This window comes from Gobius niger (genome assembly GCF_951799975.1).
Source record: "Gobius niger genome assembly, chromosome: 3".
NCBI classification, from domain to species: domain Eukaryota; kingdom Metazoa; phylum Chordata; class Actinopteri; order Gobiiformes; family Gobiidae; genus Gobius; species Gobius niger.
This window is the reverse complement of record NC_136854.1, coordinates 18361858-18380987: the sequence shown is the minus strand read 5'-3', so window position 1 is coordinate 18380987 and position 19130 is coordinate 18361858. Positions and strand designations below refer to the sequence as shown.

The following is a 19130-nucleotide window of genomic DNA, read 5'->3' as shown; positions in this document are numbered from 1 at the left end:
CTACTACTACTACTACAACTACAACTACTACTACTACTGCTACCACCACCACCACCACCACCGATTATTACTACAGATAATAATAATAATAATAATAATAATAATAATAATAATAATAATAATAATAATAATAATAATAAGTTAATAACGATAATAATAATAACGATAATAATAATAACGATAATAATAATAACGATAATGTTAATAAATAATAAATAAAAAACAACTAACGACTGAAATTTAGAACAGAGACTTTGGTGTAGAAGCGGAACTACATGTTTGTAGTTGACGTTTTCAACCCGAGCACATTTTGGACCGGACCAGCAGCAGCAGCATCAGCAGCAGCTGAAAAGTGCACTCAGGTAAAACTACTTTCATAAATGGTCATTATCAAATGAACAAACACGTTTCTAAGTTATGGTAAAAAACACGGAATGCCGTAATGCTTTCGATCTCGCGATTGTAACATTTCATTACATTTTGACAGCATCTGCTAGCCAACACGCAGATGCAGAATCAAATCAACTTGACATTTATAAGCTAGCCAGTCTATTAAACATCAGATGGCGCATCAGTAGAATTTAACTTCGTGTGCTTTTAAAAGGTGTGTATACATTTCAGAAATGCTATTCACATCTTAGGATTCTTCTATTTGCACAGACTACTTCACGTGAAAATCGCTTTGGAAAATGCCTAAAAAGAAAACCGGTGCTCGTAAAAAGGCTGAGAATCGTAAAGAGAGGGAGAAGCAGAATCGAGCAAACAAGAAACATGTCGATGTGGCCAAACATCCGTGTAACATTAATATGGTGAGTGAATTAAGTTCTCTGAAATCCACCCTTGTACATAAACTATGTGCCCCTCTTCTGAACTTGCTTGCTTTGTCTCATTTGTAGGAATGCGACAAATGTCAGAAGTAAGTATTAGCCAACACTGTGGGTTAGTGTAGTGTTGACATTTGTACTTGTTTTTAAAACAACTAACGGTATCTTTATCTTTGTAGGACACAGAAGAACAGGGCATTCTGCTATTTCTGCAATGCGGTTCAGAAGTTGCCAGTGTGTGCACAGTGTGGTGAGTAAAACTCCTCAAATGCGGTAATAATTTGCAACATAAGTTTATGTTATAAAATAGTTAATATCATTTTATGAATACATGTCCTGTCAGGCAAAATGAAGTGCATGAAGCCATCAGACTGCGTGATCAAACATCCAGGCATCTACACCACTGGAATGGCAATGGTGGTAGGTTGACCGTTAATAAACATATGGTGGGCTGGGTAGGGCTGAAAGATATATCGATATTGTATCGATATTGAGATATGAACATTCAAGATATCAATATCGCAAAAGAAAAATATATTGTTTTCGTATAATATAGAAAAATGAACATACAAAATATTAAAATCGAAAAAGCAAGGTGAGTTTTCACCTAACCCATATTATATCATATCCTATCGATATCGAGATATCTAGCCCTAGTGCTGGGCAATATTTAACTCAATAAATAGCCAGACAATAATGGAGCACAACAGTGGGAAGGTGTTTCTAATTAATTCATTTTCCATACAGAAATAGATGTACAAATTGATAAACATTTTCAGTGCAGATTGTTCTTATGTGTTATTCATATCAGAATCAGAATTGTATTTATTGCCATTGTTTGAGAACAGGTTCACAAACTAGGAATCTTTCTCGGTACACTCGTGCAACATACAACACAGAATGACAACATGTTATGACACTTATAACTTTATTTATTTGTACATACATTTATTTGGTTATACTAGAGTAACGTAAAAGAGCAGCACTTCACAAAATTGTACATTTAATCCCTATAAAATCCACCACATTTATACCTGTTTCTGTGTCTCTTCATCCACCAGGGGGCGGTGTGTGATTTCTGCGAAGCCTGGGTCTGCCACAGCCGAAAATGTCTGAGCACTCATGCATGTGCTTGTCCCCTCATTGATGCGGACTGTATTGAGTGTGACCGGGGCGTCTGGGATCATGGTTCGTGTTTTCTGCCTTTTAGTCAAATCTCTTTAATAGCCGCCTTAAACGAATACATTTCCTACAGTTCGGCTTCACCCAAATCTAAAAGCTTCTTGATTGGAGTTTACGGACTAAAGGCCAGTGTAAGACCAACAAAACCGATCTAAGCTTCTTCCTTGTTATGATTCACGTTTTTGTTGCTTAATTGAAATGTTTTGCTCATATTATATTATATATAATATTGTTATATTATACACACAAAAAACAGCCAAAATGCTACCAAAAACACTGAAAAATATGACAAAAACGTGGCCAAACAGGGGCTAAAAAGCAATGAATATGCGACATAAAATAAAAGCTTGATTAAAGGCACACTGCGTAACATTTTGGACTATACTGTTGCAATCAATACAAAACATGCTCCTAATAACCAGCTCGACAAAGAATTTCCCATTACTGCAGTGGGTAATTAAAGAATGCATTTGAATGAGAACCTAACTTATTTGAAGAACTAAGTAACTTGTTTACCTTAATAAATCCTTTCCGTAGTCCCTCTGGGGGTAATACAAGTGTTAATGGGATGATTGGGGGTCTTTCATCTCCTCCTGCACTGTAAAAAGTGTTGCTTTTATGAGAAATAAAAAAAAATGCCGTAAGCGGTTCCATCGGACATTTTGTGTACTGTCAACTTCAGCTCTTTATTAAGTATTAAAAAATATTAAATTGAGTTTGACAGAAAGCAAAACTATAGCTTAGACGTGAATGATTTACTGAATATTTTTGTGTTCTCACAAAGCAAAACTATAACTTAGACGTGAATGATTTACTGAATATTTTTGTGTTCTCACAAAGCGAAACTATAACTTAGCCGTGAATGATTTACTGAATATTTTTGTGTTCTCACAAAGCGAAACTATAACTTAGACGTGAATGATTTACTGAAGATTTTTGGGCTCTCACAAAGCATTGATTAATGCATCTTCATTTTATATCATTGACCATTAATTAACTATAACTTAAATGTAATACCAAAAACAAAAACATTTTCTGCAACGTTGAACATTTATTGAGAATCACATTTGAACATGTAAGCAGCAGCAAAGTTCCTATTTTCTTCGGTAACAATGAAGCCCTTTTCTTAACCAAAAATAATAATAACAACAATAAAATATAATACAGTAGTGAAATAAAATCGTGAAATGCTAAGTATATCCCAAGAATACTAGGAAGCTTGCGTTTCTCTCATTCACCTGGCTTCACAAGCTATGCCTTTCTTATTTTGCTTAAGCTGTTATGCGTTGCTATGGTTATGATGTAGCGGAGTGACGTTACAGCTCTACTTCCGGATCCACATAGACCGGCAGATGTGCGAGAAACTACACAAAAACTTCAACACCACAATCAATATTTCTGAAACTCAACAGAGAGTTACTGAACAGACCTATTTATCAGGCCCATTAGCCAAAAATGCTGAACCTACTGCTATAAAAGTAATATTTACCGAGATCGCTACATCCGGGTTTAGCACAGAAAAATGCTAACGTCCGAGGTGGCGCAGCAGCTACACTAACCCCGGAAGTAGCGACTTTAATATTACTTTTGTAGCAGTAGGTGTAGCATTTTTGGCTAATGAGTCTGAGAAATAAGAAGGTTCAGTAACTCTCCGCTGAGTTTCAGAAATATTTATTGTGGTTTTGAAGAGTTTTTTTCTCGCATATTTGCCGACTGGTACGGACCTAGAAGTAGAGCTGTGACGTCACACTATACAACCGAATGACAGTGATTTGAGCTAGGAAGCCATCATCAAAGCCAACAAGCGACTGGAATAATATGGTGTCTCTGGCCAGAAAACCACAATTGCAGCTTTCTCTGCCCCGGGTTGGAGGCTCCAATGCACACTAATGGAATCACGAAGAAGAAGCTAACAGGCTAAGGGGCAAAGCTAACTGCGGGCTAGCGCCACTTAAATAGTATTTACAGCCAAGTTTGAGTGAAAAAAATGTATCTCCATTGTGTAATTGGATGTACAATATCCCCCTCTCCCTTTGTCTTTTCTGTCAGTGTAGTGTTTACTCTCACAGACAATTAATGAGGAAAAAACCGCAACATGCTACAACACCTGCAGTGGCGCTTATGGCCTCTAGGGGCATGAGTTACTTTGTTCCCTCTAGGGGAATGAGTTACTTTGTTCTGCTTTAAATCTCAAATTCTGCTGACTTTAGTCAACGCCTCCATGGAGGTGTTGGAGCTGGAGACCAGGGGTGGACTGGCTATATGTCCATTCTGGAAGAGCACAGAAGGACCATCACCGGCTCTTGGGCCACCAGTCTGGCCTCTGAATTTTCTCCTTAACCTCTTACCCCCTGCCTTAACCGAGCTTTACCCAAATCTAAAGGCTTGAAAGAAAAGCATCAACAAAGCGACAAAAACAAGGATGAAAACACAACAAAAAAGTGACAAAAATGTGATGAAAACAGGACAACAAAGCAATGAAAAAAATCTATGAAAAACCAACAGAAACATGACAAAATACCCGGCAAAAAACGGCAAAAATGAGACTAGAACACGACGACAAAGCAATGAAAAAAGCCACGAAAATGTGACAAAAACACGGTGACAACGTGACAAAAAGTTACTCTCACTTTTGTAGGTCTTAGCTTTCGAATGAGGCATTACCCTGGCCAATAGGCTGTACGCTCAAGTCAAGAAGCTTTTAGGTAAGAGGGTGAGTGAGCACTGGTGCGGATTAGGTATATTTTCAATTCAGGTGCTCTTCCAGGATCTGTATGCAAAGAGCTTAATTTCAAAAAGATAAAAGGAGGTCCGAGGCGCAACCGACTTACGATAAAGGATTTTTAAGTAAAAATCCTTTATCGAGGGACACCAACGCGTTTTGACCGATTAGGTCTTCATCAGGGCAGACAGTGAAAGACTAATCATGCGGAGAAAACACCACCTAATGAATACATGGTAGTTTACATTGCATAGACACAGCTGACTACAACCAGATGTTTATCCGAAAGGTCTCTCTGTGGGACAGTTTTTTTTATAAGGTCTCCTTCTCTGATGTTTGGGATGACTTCCAGTACCATAACTCTTAGGTAATTGCCGCTGGAAATGTTCATGTGCACCGCAATCTGATAATTGAGATTGTTTGTACGTACTGCATATTTGTGTTCCGAAAACCTGTCACGTAATCTGCGTTTTGTGAGTCCGATGTAAAAGCAACCACAGCGACAATCCAAACGATATATTACATGCGTTGTGTTACAGTCAGCAAAGTGCTTGCATTGAAAAGTGTTTTATCCCAATGCGTCTTTAAAAGCAGTTGCTCTACTTGGCGGTTCACTGAAAATGTCAGATAGGGAGGGATCGCTCCTCAAGATGTCACAATTTTGTTTAATCACTTTTGGGATTTTGTAGGTTAAATTGCTCTATTGAACAGAGCAGAAAACCTTGTTGTTTACCTTGTTGCTAATCTTGTTGTGCGAATTATTTTTAAAGAGGTTGGGTGTTTCCATGGATTTTACTTTTGACAGGGCATTGTTGAATATTTTTTCTTTGTAGCCCCTCTTTGTAGAGTCACAGATCCTTGGCAGTCTTTGAAACTCCCCCAATGTCAAGGCTCTGTTTGGTAATAGCGCTATCACCTTAAATATTTGACTTGGCCTTCAATGTTGACGTTCTTGGAGATCTCTGGTTGTAGGCTGCAAAGTGATGATGTTTCTTCTGATGCGCACAAAACAACCAAAAATTCCACAAAATGCTTGATGTCAATTTATTTCCAATATTTGCCGTTTTGCTATGGTCAAATTATTAATAGCACCTGTGCATGATTAGTCTTTCACTGTCTGCCCTGATGAAGACCTAATCGGTCAAAACTCGATCATAAAGGAATTTTATTTGTATGTCGGTTGTGCCTCGGACCTTTTTTTTTTTTCTTTTTCCAAGGAAGCTTTTAGATTTGGGTAAAACAGGAGAAAATGTGTTCGGTTAAGGTTGGGGTTAAGAGGTTGAAATAACATTATGTTGACTCACCTTGATTTTCCATTCAGGAGGGAGGATCTTCCGTTGCTCCTTCTGCCAAAACTTCTTGTGTGAGGATGATCAGTTTGAGCACCAGGCCAGTTGCCAGGTCCTTCAGGCAGAAACATTTAAATGTGAGTGACTCAATATTGCACACCTCATCGGAACAGACGCAGAACTACTTCCACAATTGATCATATTTTTTACTTTTCTTTTGTTAAGGTGTTTCTTGTAACAGACTGGGCCAGCACTCGTGTCTTCGCTGTAAGGTGAGTGAAAAATGGGAGGAAAAAGATGTACTTGAAAACGGAAAAACATTCTATGAACTTAAAGTGCATATGACGGGATTTAATGTTTTTGGAATTATGACTTGGATGGATAACATCTGTTGGAAGTAAGTCGAGTTAATGAGGAAAAGTTGAGAGGAAAAGTCATTTTCATTTAAATTATTAAGTTAATGACACAGCCAGTGAAGAGTTCCAGAGAATTCGGATTCACTAATCGCTCATATAACATGGTTGGACGGTTTAAAATGGTTTCCTCTATGTCACTTCCTGTCAATGTCCAATATGAAAATGAAATAATAAACGTCACAAAAAATGTCAAACTAATGAAAACTGGGTGAATTGTTTAGCAAAATTGTGTCAAATGCAAATACACTAAATATTTTCTTTTTTTAGTTTAGCTTAAGGCAACACAAGTTCCGCTGCAGTTGTAGGGCCTTTTAAGAGGGCACTCTGCATTACTCTACATTACCTTTAAATGACACTTTGACCTCCTTTTCAGGCCTGCTACTGTGATGACCACGCAAAGAGCAAAGTGTTCAAACAGGAGAAGGGCAAAGCACCGCCCTGCCCTAAGTGTGGCCACGAGACGCAAGAGACCAAAGATTTGAGCATGTCCAGTAAGTCTATTGGTCAAGTGAGGAAAGTTGACATCTACAGGTGAAACTAGGAAAATTAGATTATCGTTCAAAAGTGCTTTTATTTCTGTAATTCCACTCAAAATGTGAAACCAATATACAGTATGTTACACATTTGGGTTTTTTACAAGCTGTGAGCCATAATAATCAAAGAGGCCACACATATCTCACTTTGCATGTATTAAGTCTATCATATAGCAGTTTCACAGTTCAAACCGAACTACAGAAACCAATGCACTTTTTAACAATATTCTAATTATCAGAGTTTCACCTGCAGGTAGTTTCTTCTCTTATAAAGAATGATTGCACCATGCCAACACACGCAAAGTTCTCATTTCCAATTTTTATTGAGAAGAAAGATGAAAAATCCGCACAACTGTAAGCTCACCTTTTTTATTTGTTAGCTCACTACACCTCACGTTTCGGGGCGTGTAGCCTTTCTTCAGACACGCCCGAAACGTCACATGTGGTGAGCTAACAAATAAAAAAAAGCTGGTGAGCTCACAGTTGTGCGGATTTTTCATCTTTTTCTCTCTCATTTTTTGATCCAGCACACTGACTAAGGAACTGTGGATGTGTGTGAAAATCATATTTTTATTGGCCATAACATTTGATTTAATAGCTGGTTGACCCTCCTTTGGCAGCAATAGCTTCAACCAGACATTTCCTGCAGTTTGAGATTCGACGTGCTCAACGATCATGATGAATCTTGGACCATTTCTCTTTACAAAGCTGTTGCAGTTCAGTGAGATTCCTGGGATGTCTGGTGGTGTGAATGGCTTTGAGGTCATGCCACAGCATCTCAATATGCCAGTGATTTCTGAAGTCTTTAGCTGACACTGAGTCTTCTGTGCTGTGCCCTTGGAGTCATCTTTACAGGACGGCCACTCCTCGCAAATGAAGCAACAGTGCCAAACTGTCTCCATTTGTAGACATTTTTCTAACCATCAATTAATGAACATCAAGACTTTTAGAGATAGTTCTGTAACCTTTTCAAGCTTTATACAATCAACAATTCTTGATCAGAGAGCTCTTTTGAGCATGGTGCACATCAGACGATGCTTCTTAACAAGAGACAATTCTTCATGTGTGTTTCAGTGGCAAAGGCAGCTTTAAGCCACACCTCAGTGATTGGACTTAAAGGAATAGGCCACCGTTTTTACATACTGAGATATGTTCTTACCTTAGCTTTGACGAGTTCTTTAGGACCTGTCTGGTCTTCCCCCGTGCCTTCAGTCACGTAAACAGCGCAGACGGCGTTAGCATTTAGCCTCTCCCCCTCTCCACTATAGCTCCAAAACAGGTCAAGATAGAAGCTACCAAGCTCTTCCACGTTTTCCCTATTTAAATATGGTTACGTGAAGTGTTACACTACAAAGTATAATTACACAAAATTAAACAATGTGGATTTTCTAAGCGGATAAAAGGGGGAACTATATTGTAAGGCGTAATAATACCAGGAGTAATTTGGCATCCGCACAGTAAAGTGAAGATTACTGCCAGTAAAGTGAAGATTACTGCGCAGTAAAGTGAAGATTACTGCGCGGATTTCGAACTACTCCTGGTATTATTACGCCTTACAATATAGTTCCCCCTTTTATCCGCTTAGAAAATCCACATTATTTAATTTTGTGTAACTATACTTTGTAGTGTAATCCTTCACGTAACCATATTTAAATAGGGAAAACGTGGAAGAGCTTGGTAGCTTCTATCTTGACCTGTTTTGGAGCTATAGTGGAGAGAGGGAGAGGCTAAATGCTAACGCTGTCTGCGCTGTGTTTATGTGATAAAAGGCACGGGTGAAGACCAGACAGGTCCTAAAGAACTCCTCAAAGCTAAGGTAAGAACATATCTCAGTATGTAAAAACGGTGGCCTATTCCTTTAAGGTTGGCTCACAGGTTGAAGAATCCTTAGCCGGGGGTGTACTCACTTATTCCACGCTGTCCTGTGAATGTTTACATGTTATACCCAATAAAAATATGAGGTATCACTTTATTTTACACTAACTTTGATACATTGTATTTGCCAAATTTAGTACAATGTAATGGGCTTTGTAACAATATGTAATAACTTGCACCAAAGGGTTAGATACATAATTGAATAATGTATATTAGTACTTTGCATGTACATAATGAAATAAGACATAAGACCCAAACTCTAACCTTAAGCCCTAACCCTAAAGGTCATATGTCATATTACATTATGTACCTGCAAAGTACTAATACACATTATTCCATTGTGTATGTACTACAGAGATACAAGTTATTACAGATCGTTACAAAGCAGATTACATTGTACTAAATTGCTAGGTACAATGTATCAAGGTAGTGTAAAATAAAGTGATACCAAATATGCTACTTGTCTGGGTGGTATTAGTTTAAGGGACACTGTTTACTCACATTTTATGACCAATTTAGGCAGAATTGTGAGAAATTCCAAAGGGTTCACATACTTTTTCCTCCACCTATAGTACTCTCAAGACACTTGTTTCATAACAGCACACACAGTATAACAAACTGACTAAAGTCACTGAATGGGAATCACACGCTAGATTTAACACAAACCCTTTGAAAAGAGATGCACATTTTCCAGTAGACTGAGCATTTTGAATATGTGGAGGGAGTGCCAGGGTATTGTGGCCTCAACATGCAAGGCTTCCATGGTGTTTTATGTGAAGTCAGTGTAGAATAGATAGATGTATTGGAGCTTATTTCTAGGATTGGACGTCAAACTCCCAACACATGAAAGCCTCTCACCATCCGAGTCAGGTCCTACAGAGAAGAACAAGTTCCAAGGACGGCTAATCAGTGCTGTGTGTTTGTTTGGCACTTCCTTATCAAGAGCATGAACAGAATTCGGGCCAAAAATATTACAATTTTTTCTATCTTGTCATTTCAGTCTTACAACCAAAACATACACATAAGGAAGATTAGCATTACTTTCTGTTGACTGAAAAGCGATTTGAACTTGTTTTTCCAGCGCGCTCCCTGAAGTTTGGCCGGCAGAGCTGTGCCGATGAGGACGACGACGGTTACTATGACGGCGGAGCGTCCGGTTACGACGCGTACTGGAAGAACCTGGCGTCCGGAGGCGGAGGGCAGGGCTACGAATACGCCGAAGACGACGAGGAGGAGGATGATGATGAAGATTACGAGGACGACGAGGATGAGGAGGATGACGAAGAGGAGGAAGAGGAAACGGCGACTGAAGCGATGTCCACTCTCAAACTCGACACAGCCACATAAATGTAGTCATGTTTTGTGTCAGGGTTTGCAACATGCTTCTGGGAGAATGTACCCAACATTCTTTAATGCTCTTAGTAAATTTTGATTATATCTCTTTATCTTGTTTCTTTCCCTCTATAAATTGCAAAAAGATAGGCTGCTCTACCCACCTCCCCCTATCAAAAGTCAATTAGTGGCACATTCTTGGATATCTGTTGCTACGTCTCACGAGAAACTTTCACTTTTTGTGTTTAAAAAGGTCTCGTAATACTCGGCTAGACACGCACAGTACTATTTTTGCAATGAATTATCAAAAATAAAGCATTTTTAAGTGGACCTAGTGTACTGTATTTAAATCTCATATTTGGCTTCCTGCAGTAAAAAGCAGAGCAGTAACTTCTCCTGGAGACGAGCTGGAACTAGGGCTGGGCAAAAAAATTGATTTGAATTCAAAGCATATTTTCCTTTTTATTTTATTTTTTATTTTTTACTATTTATAGTTTTGGATGTTTAAAAATCTTCGTTACAAACTGAACACTGACTTTTTTTTTTTTCACAGCGATTGCTTTTTTTGGGTTTGTTAATGCACTTTAAAGGTGCATTATGCAACTTTTGGTGCGGGAAAAAAAAGGTTTATCTGTGCCTATTTGATTTTGTAGTGGCCCAGCGGCTGTATGAGTGGTCAGCATGGCACCTTGATTTTCGCTCACAGTGGTCTCTACAAAGGTGGGGGAATCGAATTGTGAATCGATTCGAAAAGATTTTTGTGGGGGTACAAATCAAGCTGTACCTAGAACGGATAAATGTTAAATACTGGTAAATCGTCACTTTTACAGGTGAAACTTGGAAAATTTGAATATCTTGTTCAAAGGTTATTTCTGTAATTCAACTTAAAATGTGAAACTAATGTGACAACAACATGCAAAGTGACAGGTCAAGCCTTTGTTTGTTATAATTTTTATAATGGCTTACAGTCCATTTTCACAGTATTGTAATTTTATGAGATTTTTAATTGGGAGTTTTTACAAGCTGAGCCCTAACAATCAAAATTCTAACAAACAAAGGATACATATCTCACTTTGCATGTAATGAGTCTATCATATATTAGTTTCACAGTTTAAGTTGAATAACAGAAATGAATGCACTCCAAATAACAACAGAAAATGACCTATATATATAACTGATACTGATCAAGACAGTCTTGATCATTGGCTGTAAAGGTTTTTCAAGGCATTTTGACAGTAGCAAACAGATTCAGCTTTTCAATTTAAGTGGTGAAATATGTTAACTTTGCTCCATTATCTAATTCATTGATGCAGAGAAGAATTTGGGTAAATTGGACTTACACTCCGAGACAGATGCCTTCAGTCACAGCGTAAGTAGCAAAGTAAAAGTAACACAAATCTTCTGAAATACCAAAGTGCAAGCTAAATCCGCCGGAACACAAACTGCATGTTAGTGAACCTTGGACAGATGTAGACCCCATTAACCTCTCACCCACACTCAAGTGAGCTCTATAGAGGGAGAAATCAGCCTGAGTGCGTCTACAGTCTGTTGGCTTTGTAGGGGAAGAGGAAGAATAGACGGTTTACACAACGCACAGTCAGAACTTTCCTCACAATATTTTTTGCCCAACACAGGAGGAGTGAAGCTTTAGAAATACAGCAGAAATAAGCAAGCTGATATTCTCAACCCAAACATCAAATCTGCATTTGACACTAATGTATTTGAGATACTAACTTTGAAGAGTGTTTTTAAGCTGTGATGGTTTGTTTTCAGGAAACCATCTGTTACATTTTTAAAAGATTATGTTAACCTTATGTTAATAATGTAGTACGGTATGTATTTATTAGTGCTACTGACAGTTATTTGTAATGTGTGTTATACTGTGCACCTGCCCAAGCACTCCAGATGGAAATCATCATTAGCTAAATCTGGTACAAAGCATCTTTTTGTTTAGCTTAATGTATTTTGTACATGGTCCCTGTCAAATACAATAATAAACTAAAAATCAGATTATGTAGTTGAGACACTTCACCCACCTCGCCTCCAGTGTCTGCGTACACTGGTGTATGAATGAGAGAGTGAATGGGTGAGTGGTTCCTTCCTGGAATGTGTAAAAGTCAGGTTTTTTTAAATTCTCCAACCACTTTCTTATTGCTTTTTGTTATATTTAGCATCTTTAACATCTATTTGTTGTTTTTCTAGGGTGCATTTCCGTTGCATTGCTCTAAAATGTATTTGTGTTTTCTACAAAGCACATTGAGTTGCTCCTTATCTGAAATGTGTTACTCTGTACACCCTCGGTGCCTAATATGGTAGTTTATAATAGGCCTACTGCTGCTGAAGAAGTTGATTTACTATCCAGCACGCACTTTGCTTTGTCAAACTATAAACAGAGTAGGCTATGATAAACAGGAAGAAGGATGGGCTTCATTGGGCTTTATGAATGACACACAATTAAAAAAAAAAAAAAAAAAAAAAGGCAGCACCAATGGCCCTAATGACATCACCTCACTCCTTACCACATTGATCTGTAAGAAAGGAAACGCTCATCTTTACTAGGCCTAAATCTTACTAGTATTAGTTGACCAACATCTTAAATAGTAATTGCAATATGCCTAGTAGCAGTAAAGTAGAAGTGTTTATGTAGCAAGAGTAGACAGTGAACTTTTCTACTTTTCTTTGCACAGCTAGGGTGAATATGGGTAAAGTGGGACATTTTTTGAAAATTCAGTTTCCACCTAATTTTTTGTTTGAAATAAAATGCCAAAGTCTTCAATGTTATATGTTTTTTAGAAGCTTTAGATGACTATTTTACATTAGTGGAGGAAATAAAGTCAAATGTTTAACACAGAAGCTATAATTTTGCCTCAAAGACCAGTTGGTCTAATGAGACATTTTTCGAGGTGTTATGGGTAAAGTGGGACACTTGTAATTGGTAAAGTGGGACACTATTAACATGGTAATTTTTGTATTAAACATCATCAATATTATTGTAGCAACAACTTTCATGAAAATGTGAAGAGGTTTTGAATAATAATAACCATTCTAATGGTTATTTTAACTAGTGTGAGACATAGGGCCATGATGTGTCTGATGTGCAGCCTGTGCTGTCAGACATGTTCCAGAGTTGAATATCTAACCACTAGCTTTGGTATAAACTAAAAACAAGAGTGACAGAACAATGGAAGAATAATACTGTAAAGTGCCTTCACCGGATTTATTTTTGTTTATAAATGAGCGAGGAATAATATGAAGGACATGCCCAAAAAAACACATGTTAATCTGTGAACTCAGGCCACCTTTGATTGGTGAAGTAGGAACAAACACGTTTTAAAGATTTTTAAAGAAATAAATATTTAGCCTACATTAAAAAAATCAAAAATTAAAGAACCTCAAAGAACAACTTAATGTTGAAATGTTGCTAAATGGCGATCAAGAGTTCATAATAAACAAGAGTTAGAGTTAAATTGATCTAATTTGAAGATGTGTAAATAAAACACCTAATACCCAGGATATTCCACAAAAATACACTGTCCCACTTTGCCAATATGAGTCTGTCACACTTTACCAATAGCACATTGGTAAAGTGGGACAGTGATAAAATCTCTTATAAAAATAAAAGTATAAAGAATAAACATGTGATTTTGAGATGTTTTGTTTGCAGATGCATTCCCTTATATAATGTATCAACCAAAATCTGCATGTCTGTTAGTTTTAAAAAGTTATGACTTTAAGATCCTAAATCCACAAATGCTATGTCATTGGACATATCTCCGATGTTTTACTACTTGGTGGTAGATTATGGTTTGCCACGCCATATGAAGCGAAGTTATATCCACAGAACCATTATTTTGTTATCCTGCACATTCTAATTATTGTGTGTGTTTGTATTTTTAGTAATAAAATATGACACATTTAAAAATAATCATGATTAAATGTTGCCAATGCCAATTAGTTTTTATTTAGTGTACTTTTAGGCTTAATTTATCAAGTCTCATCTTGTCCCACCACATGAAACACCTTTTATGTTTTGAGGTGGTCCCTCCAGCTAAACCTACATATCCTTTTGCCATGAGGTACATGCTGCAGGTAATTAAAATTTGACACAGTGCCTCAGTTCTTGTGTGCCGCGGGGCCTTTAGGCATGAATACTTACATAAGGGGAGTGCACTGACATGACGAGCACTGGGCGGGTGCGGTTTAGTCCGCAGTGCACTAACAGCCAAATGTGGACGCTCCTCCGGCTCCTGCTGCCTCCCCGTCCTACTGATCGATGAAACGACCCAGCTTGGCCTCTCACAAAAACGGGCCAAAATGTGATGTAGTACGCTGACTGCTGGCTTCATGAGGACGCTCCCGCTGACCATCCAGCCCACATGTCCCGGACACTCACAGGTAGGAATCGGACTTCATCCACCAATGCGCGCGCGCGCCCGCTCAACGCCACACAGGCAAGGCATAGTCCACGGAAATAGACATACAGGGTTTAGGGGTGTGTCTGGCTCAGATCCACGTGCTCACGCCAACAGTCACACTTTCAACTATGCGCCCAATTCTGGTGATTTGCTTAAAGCCAAACCAAACGCGCTCCGGCAAAGTGTACTTTCACTTTCGATCTGCGCAGACTACAGCCATGTACGTTGCTAGAACGCAGGCATCATCAGCAGTGCAATAACACACACCTTTTCCACTAGGATACATTCACACAGTTTTAAGAAGTTGATGACTTAAGCCTTGCTCAATCGTATGTGAGTTTGACACACAACACATTTTTGAGCAGAAACAACAAAATGTAATAGCCTACAAGGAATTCTTCCTCCAAACTTAAAGGCACTACATCTGTTTTGTTTTTTATATTGGTGGAGCAACATGAGTGTTGTCCTTCTGTAGTCTATTCATCGGAAAAAGGCAGTGCATGTAATTACAAAGCATTTGTATCCATGCCTATAAACTAATCCATGTGAAGAATTGGGATGCTACAAGCACGTTAGGAAAGTTAGAAATGAGTTTCGACCACAACAAAAAGAGGTATAGGGCCTTTATATTCTTAACTCAACAACAGACACACCCATAAGTAAATTCACATTTTAAAGAAAATGCATGTTCTTTTGTAGCAGCTCAATAGGCTATTAAAATGTTTCCTGAACACAGCTCTTTGTGTGTTTGTCTTATCAAACCATGGCAAGGTGTGTCACTTAGCTGGCTGCACCATTAAAGACGCACAAGTTCTTCTTTTATTAGTTTAGCCACCACATCTCAACTCAAAGTTCACCGCCATAAAAGCGTAAGCCATAATTTGAAATCAGATATGGTATGCTAAATAATGTTTCTTGGTTATATGACGATAAAAGGAATAAGGAGAAAAGGAAAAAACTGTAACTGAGAAAACTACGCAAGATTTGAAACATCTCCAATGGACAAAGATCATTAGCAGCATCCGTTTACTGGTTTGTGGGTGGCCGCAGCTGTCGATTGTTTCTGCATCACTGAAAGTCTGTTGATAAAGGTCGATTGTTTTGCTATGTTACGATAGAGGACCTCCTCCTAATACCAGCCCTGGTGTTTTGTAGAAAAACCTCCTCCTGCATTTGACCCAAAGCCTGTGCACAGAGGGACACAGATGGAGACAGGTGTGGCTGTGCCTGCTGTTTTTAGGGTAGGCTCTGCTCAATTTTATGGACATATTAAATCAGTGTGGCTTTGAAGCACATGACTCATGTACCTGTTATAACCGTATTTAGACATTCTTATGCGAACAGTTGGATTGTAATGCAGGTGTTGTGATTTGCAGAGTCCTCTGTAGGAGTACTTGTGCATACATGGGGCCGACCCTAATGTCGCTGCAGGGCTGCCTGGATGATCTAACACATGTCATTGAGGTGAGGAGGTATTACATTCTTGTTTTACTATGTTCATGTTATTTATCTTTTAGCTTTACATTTGGCTTCATGTAAATGCTTCTAATAGATCCTATAATGTTACATTGCCACAGAAATCTGATGCCATGCTGTACGCTCCATCAGTGGATGAGATTAAAGTGAGTACTATGGCTTTACAAGATAATAAAGCCATATCAGAAAGACATTGTCTCTAATGGACTGTGTATATTTTCAGGAGAACTGTTACGTCCGGTCACTCAACTGTTACATGTTGGAGGTGGAGATGGTTCTCCTTGAAGAACAGGTTGAAATCAATGATAGGGCCGCATCCTGCATATTTGCTTTTAACGATAAAAGCAATAAACTGAATGCCAGCGCTGAGACCAATGCTGTAAGTGCTTATCACTTCTACTGTCAGAAGATACATAGGGCCAAAACCATTACATACAGAAAGAAAATAAACACAACCATTATACACGTACTGTATAGTACTCTGATCAGATCCTCCTGACTACCAGCAATCCAAATTTGTCCTCTGTAGAGGACATTTCTAAACCTGATTATCTCCCACCCAATATATACTACTGATTTAACTCCGTTTGGCATCTACAGAGGACATTTAGAGCTTTTCAATGATACCAAATGTGAAGGGGTGAGGCTTCAGTAACTTTCTTTTTTTCATCAAGGAAAATGGTGGCCATCAATGCGAGTACATTTTATGGGAAGAAAAAAAGTAAATTTATAAAACTTTTTTTAGAGCAAATTTTGGATTGAAATGTTGTTTTCATATTTTATGTGTCCTAACACATTGGTACACAGTTGGATTTATTTCGACTGTATTTTACCATAGTATTTAAGTTTTTAAAAGTGGTCCTCTGTAGTGGACATTTGTAGTTTTTTCGTCCATTATGATGGAGGAAATAATAACAGAGTTAGAAAATAACTACACACCCCCACATCAAATGTGGAAACCTCAGCCAAATGAAACTCTGAGATACTTTGGTGCCATCCATCTTCCAGATATGGTGGACATAACATGCCTGAAGGAATCGCAGATTAAGAGCAAAACCTGTGCACGAAGTGCAAGGCAGTTTTCTGTTTCCAAGAGGAGGAATTACTTTTTGGAAGTGCATTCCAATAAAGCAAAACATAAGTCATGATGGACAGTTTTTTGGTTAAACTCGTTCTTGTGTTGACATTTCGTCATTTTCTTTGGGACTAACTTTGCTCCCAAGGTTTAGTTTCACACGTATGGCCTTCTGATGTCCAGCATAAATATTAAAAATGTTTTGTCAGTCTTCTAATTACCTTACAAATCTCTTTTTTTTTTTTTTTTTTTTTTTAAAGTGATTGGACAAAAAAAGAAAATCCTGGTAGTCAGGAGGATATATGCAAGTCTCAGAAAAACATTCATCTTGGCATCAGTGACAGTTTGGTCTTATAGAAGTATTCTGCACTGATCAAGAGCAGTAGCAGCTTAAGTTAAGACATAGCATTACAGCCATACATTTAAAACACAAATAATACCTTTATACATGCTTTGTTTTTCATGATGGAATGTGTTTTTTCAGGGTAGCTGTCCTCCATGTGAAGCAACGGCACTTAGAAATTCCACCATATTCTTGGAAAACCTAAGGAATGTATTGTACAAACTCAACTCCTAATGTAGAACTATGTGAATAATATTTACTATATATATATATATTTGTATACTGTAAATATGTACATATATGACATGATACTGTGAATGTGTAAATAACAAATATTGCTCAAGGAAAGGATCTTGCCATCAACAATAACTGTAACTGAACTGAACTTGGTCATGTGTTGTCTCTGTCATCAGTGTACTCAGTTCTTAAGAATCGAGACCTCGTTGTTAAAGCACTGAATTTAAAGTACAAAATTCCTACACAGCTTTTCTACAATATTTGCAGTTTCACTAAAATGTGCCCCTAATGTTGTAACTACTGTACTTCTACTCGATGCACTTGCACTTTTAAAAACCACCATATCCGCCTTTGCTTAGATTACTAGGCTAATATTCTGTACAAATAACTTCCTACTTTGCTGCTTTTCTTTGCTTTCCTCATTAAAATGTTGATAGTTTTAAAATGCCTTTCTCCTCCCAGCTCCATTTTGCTTATTCCAATTGAAATATGACAGCCTTAACTTGAGTGTGTAAACATATTAGAGGCGTGGTGCTGACCCCGTTTACGCTCCCCTGAGAAGTCAGACTGTATTTGTGCTACTGATGGAGACACTGCATTGGGTTTACAAGTGCACATACAATTCATATCCACTTGTGTACAAAATATATATATACATGTTTATTTGCTTTGAACTGTAAAATAATTGATTTCTCTACAACACAATATACAATAGAAAAATAAATATATCCCCATGTTTTTGGTACATTGAGAGTAAAGTTGTAAAGTTCAACAAACAAATCAAGTAAAATGACAATATAATATCCACCTCTCATCCTCGAGGCTTTGTCAATAGATTATATGCATCACATTCCTGAATATATCATCATAATTTTAGATGGAGGGTAGAGGCCTATGCAGTAACTCTACGGCTCAGACACGGTGTTTGAAGGATATGTCAAAACAGAAAAAGCACAATTTTTTAACCTGATTTGCTAGAAATTATAGATCCCCAAATTTCCGGTTCGCCCTGTCGGTGCTTATTTTCCCGATAATGACCAGCGTTCTATACATTATCCCTTACATAATACCCCCTCTTTAATGGCTTTAAATAAGATATTCTCTTTGTTAATTTGTGCTTACAGAGAAGATGTTAAAGGAACAGGCCACCGTTTTTCCATACTGAGATATGTTCTTACCTGAGCTTAGACAAGTTGATATGTACCTGTCTGATCTTTGTGCGTGCCCGTGGAAGAGCGTGGTAGCTTCCAACTTCACCCCCGTTTGGAGCTATAGGAATATACTGGGAGAGGCCAAATGCTAACAACATCTTTAGTCGTTGTGTGTGACTGAGCGCACGCACAAAGACCAGAAAGCTACGCATCAACTAGTCTAAGCTCAGGCAAGACCATACTGTATCTCAGTATGTAAA

At 38.0% G+C, this 19130-nt stretch overlaps 1 protein-coding gene across 1 annotated transcript; it reads left to right on the top strand.

Annotated features, from left to right (window-relative positions):
* The first annotated feature begins 265 nt into the window (after positions 1 to 265).
* Positions 266 to 10540, top strand: znf330 (zinc finger protein 330). The gene is made up of 10 exons (XM_079553869.1): positions 266 to 362; positions 661 to 809; positions 897 to 916; positions 1004 to 1074; positions 1168 to 1244; positions 1886 to 2012; positions 6050 to 6154; positions 6243 to 6289; positions 6807 to 6924; positions 9923 to 10540. Exons 2-10 carry the CDS (start codon positions 690 to 692, stop codon positions 10186 to 10188), a joined length of 951 nt encoding a protein of 316 aa, XP_079409995.1. The 5' UTR covers positions 266 to 362; positions 661 to 689; the 3' UTR covers positions 10189 to 10540.
* The last annotated feature ends 8590 nt before the right edge of the window (positions 10541 to 19130 follow it).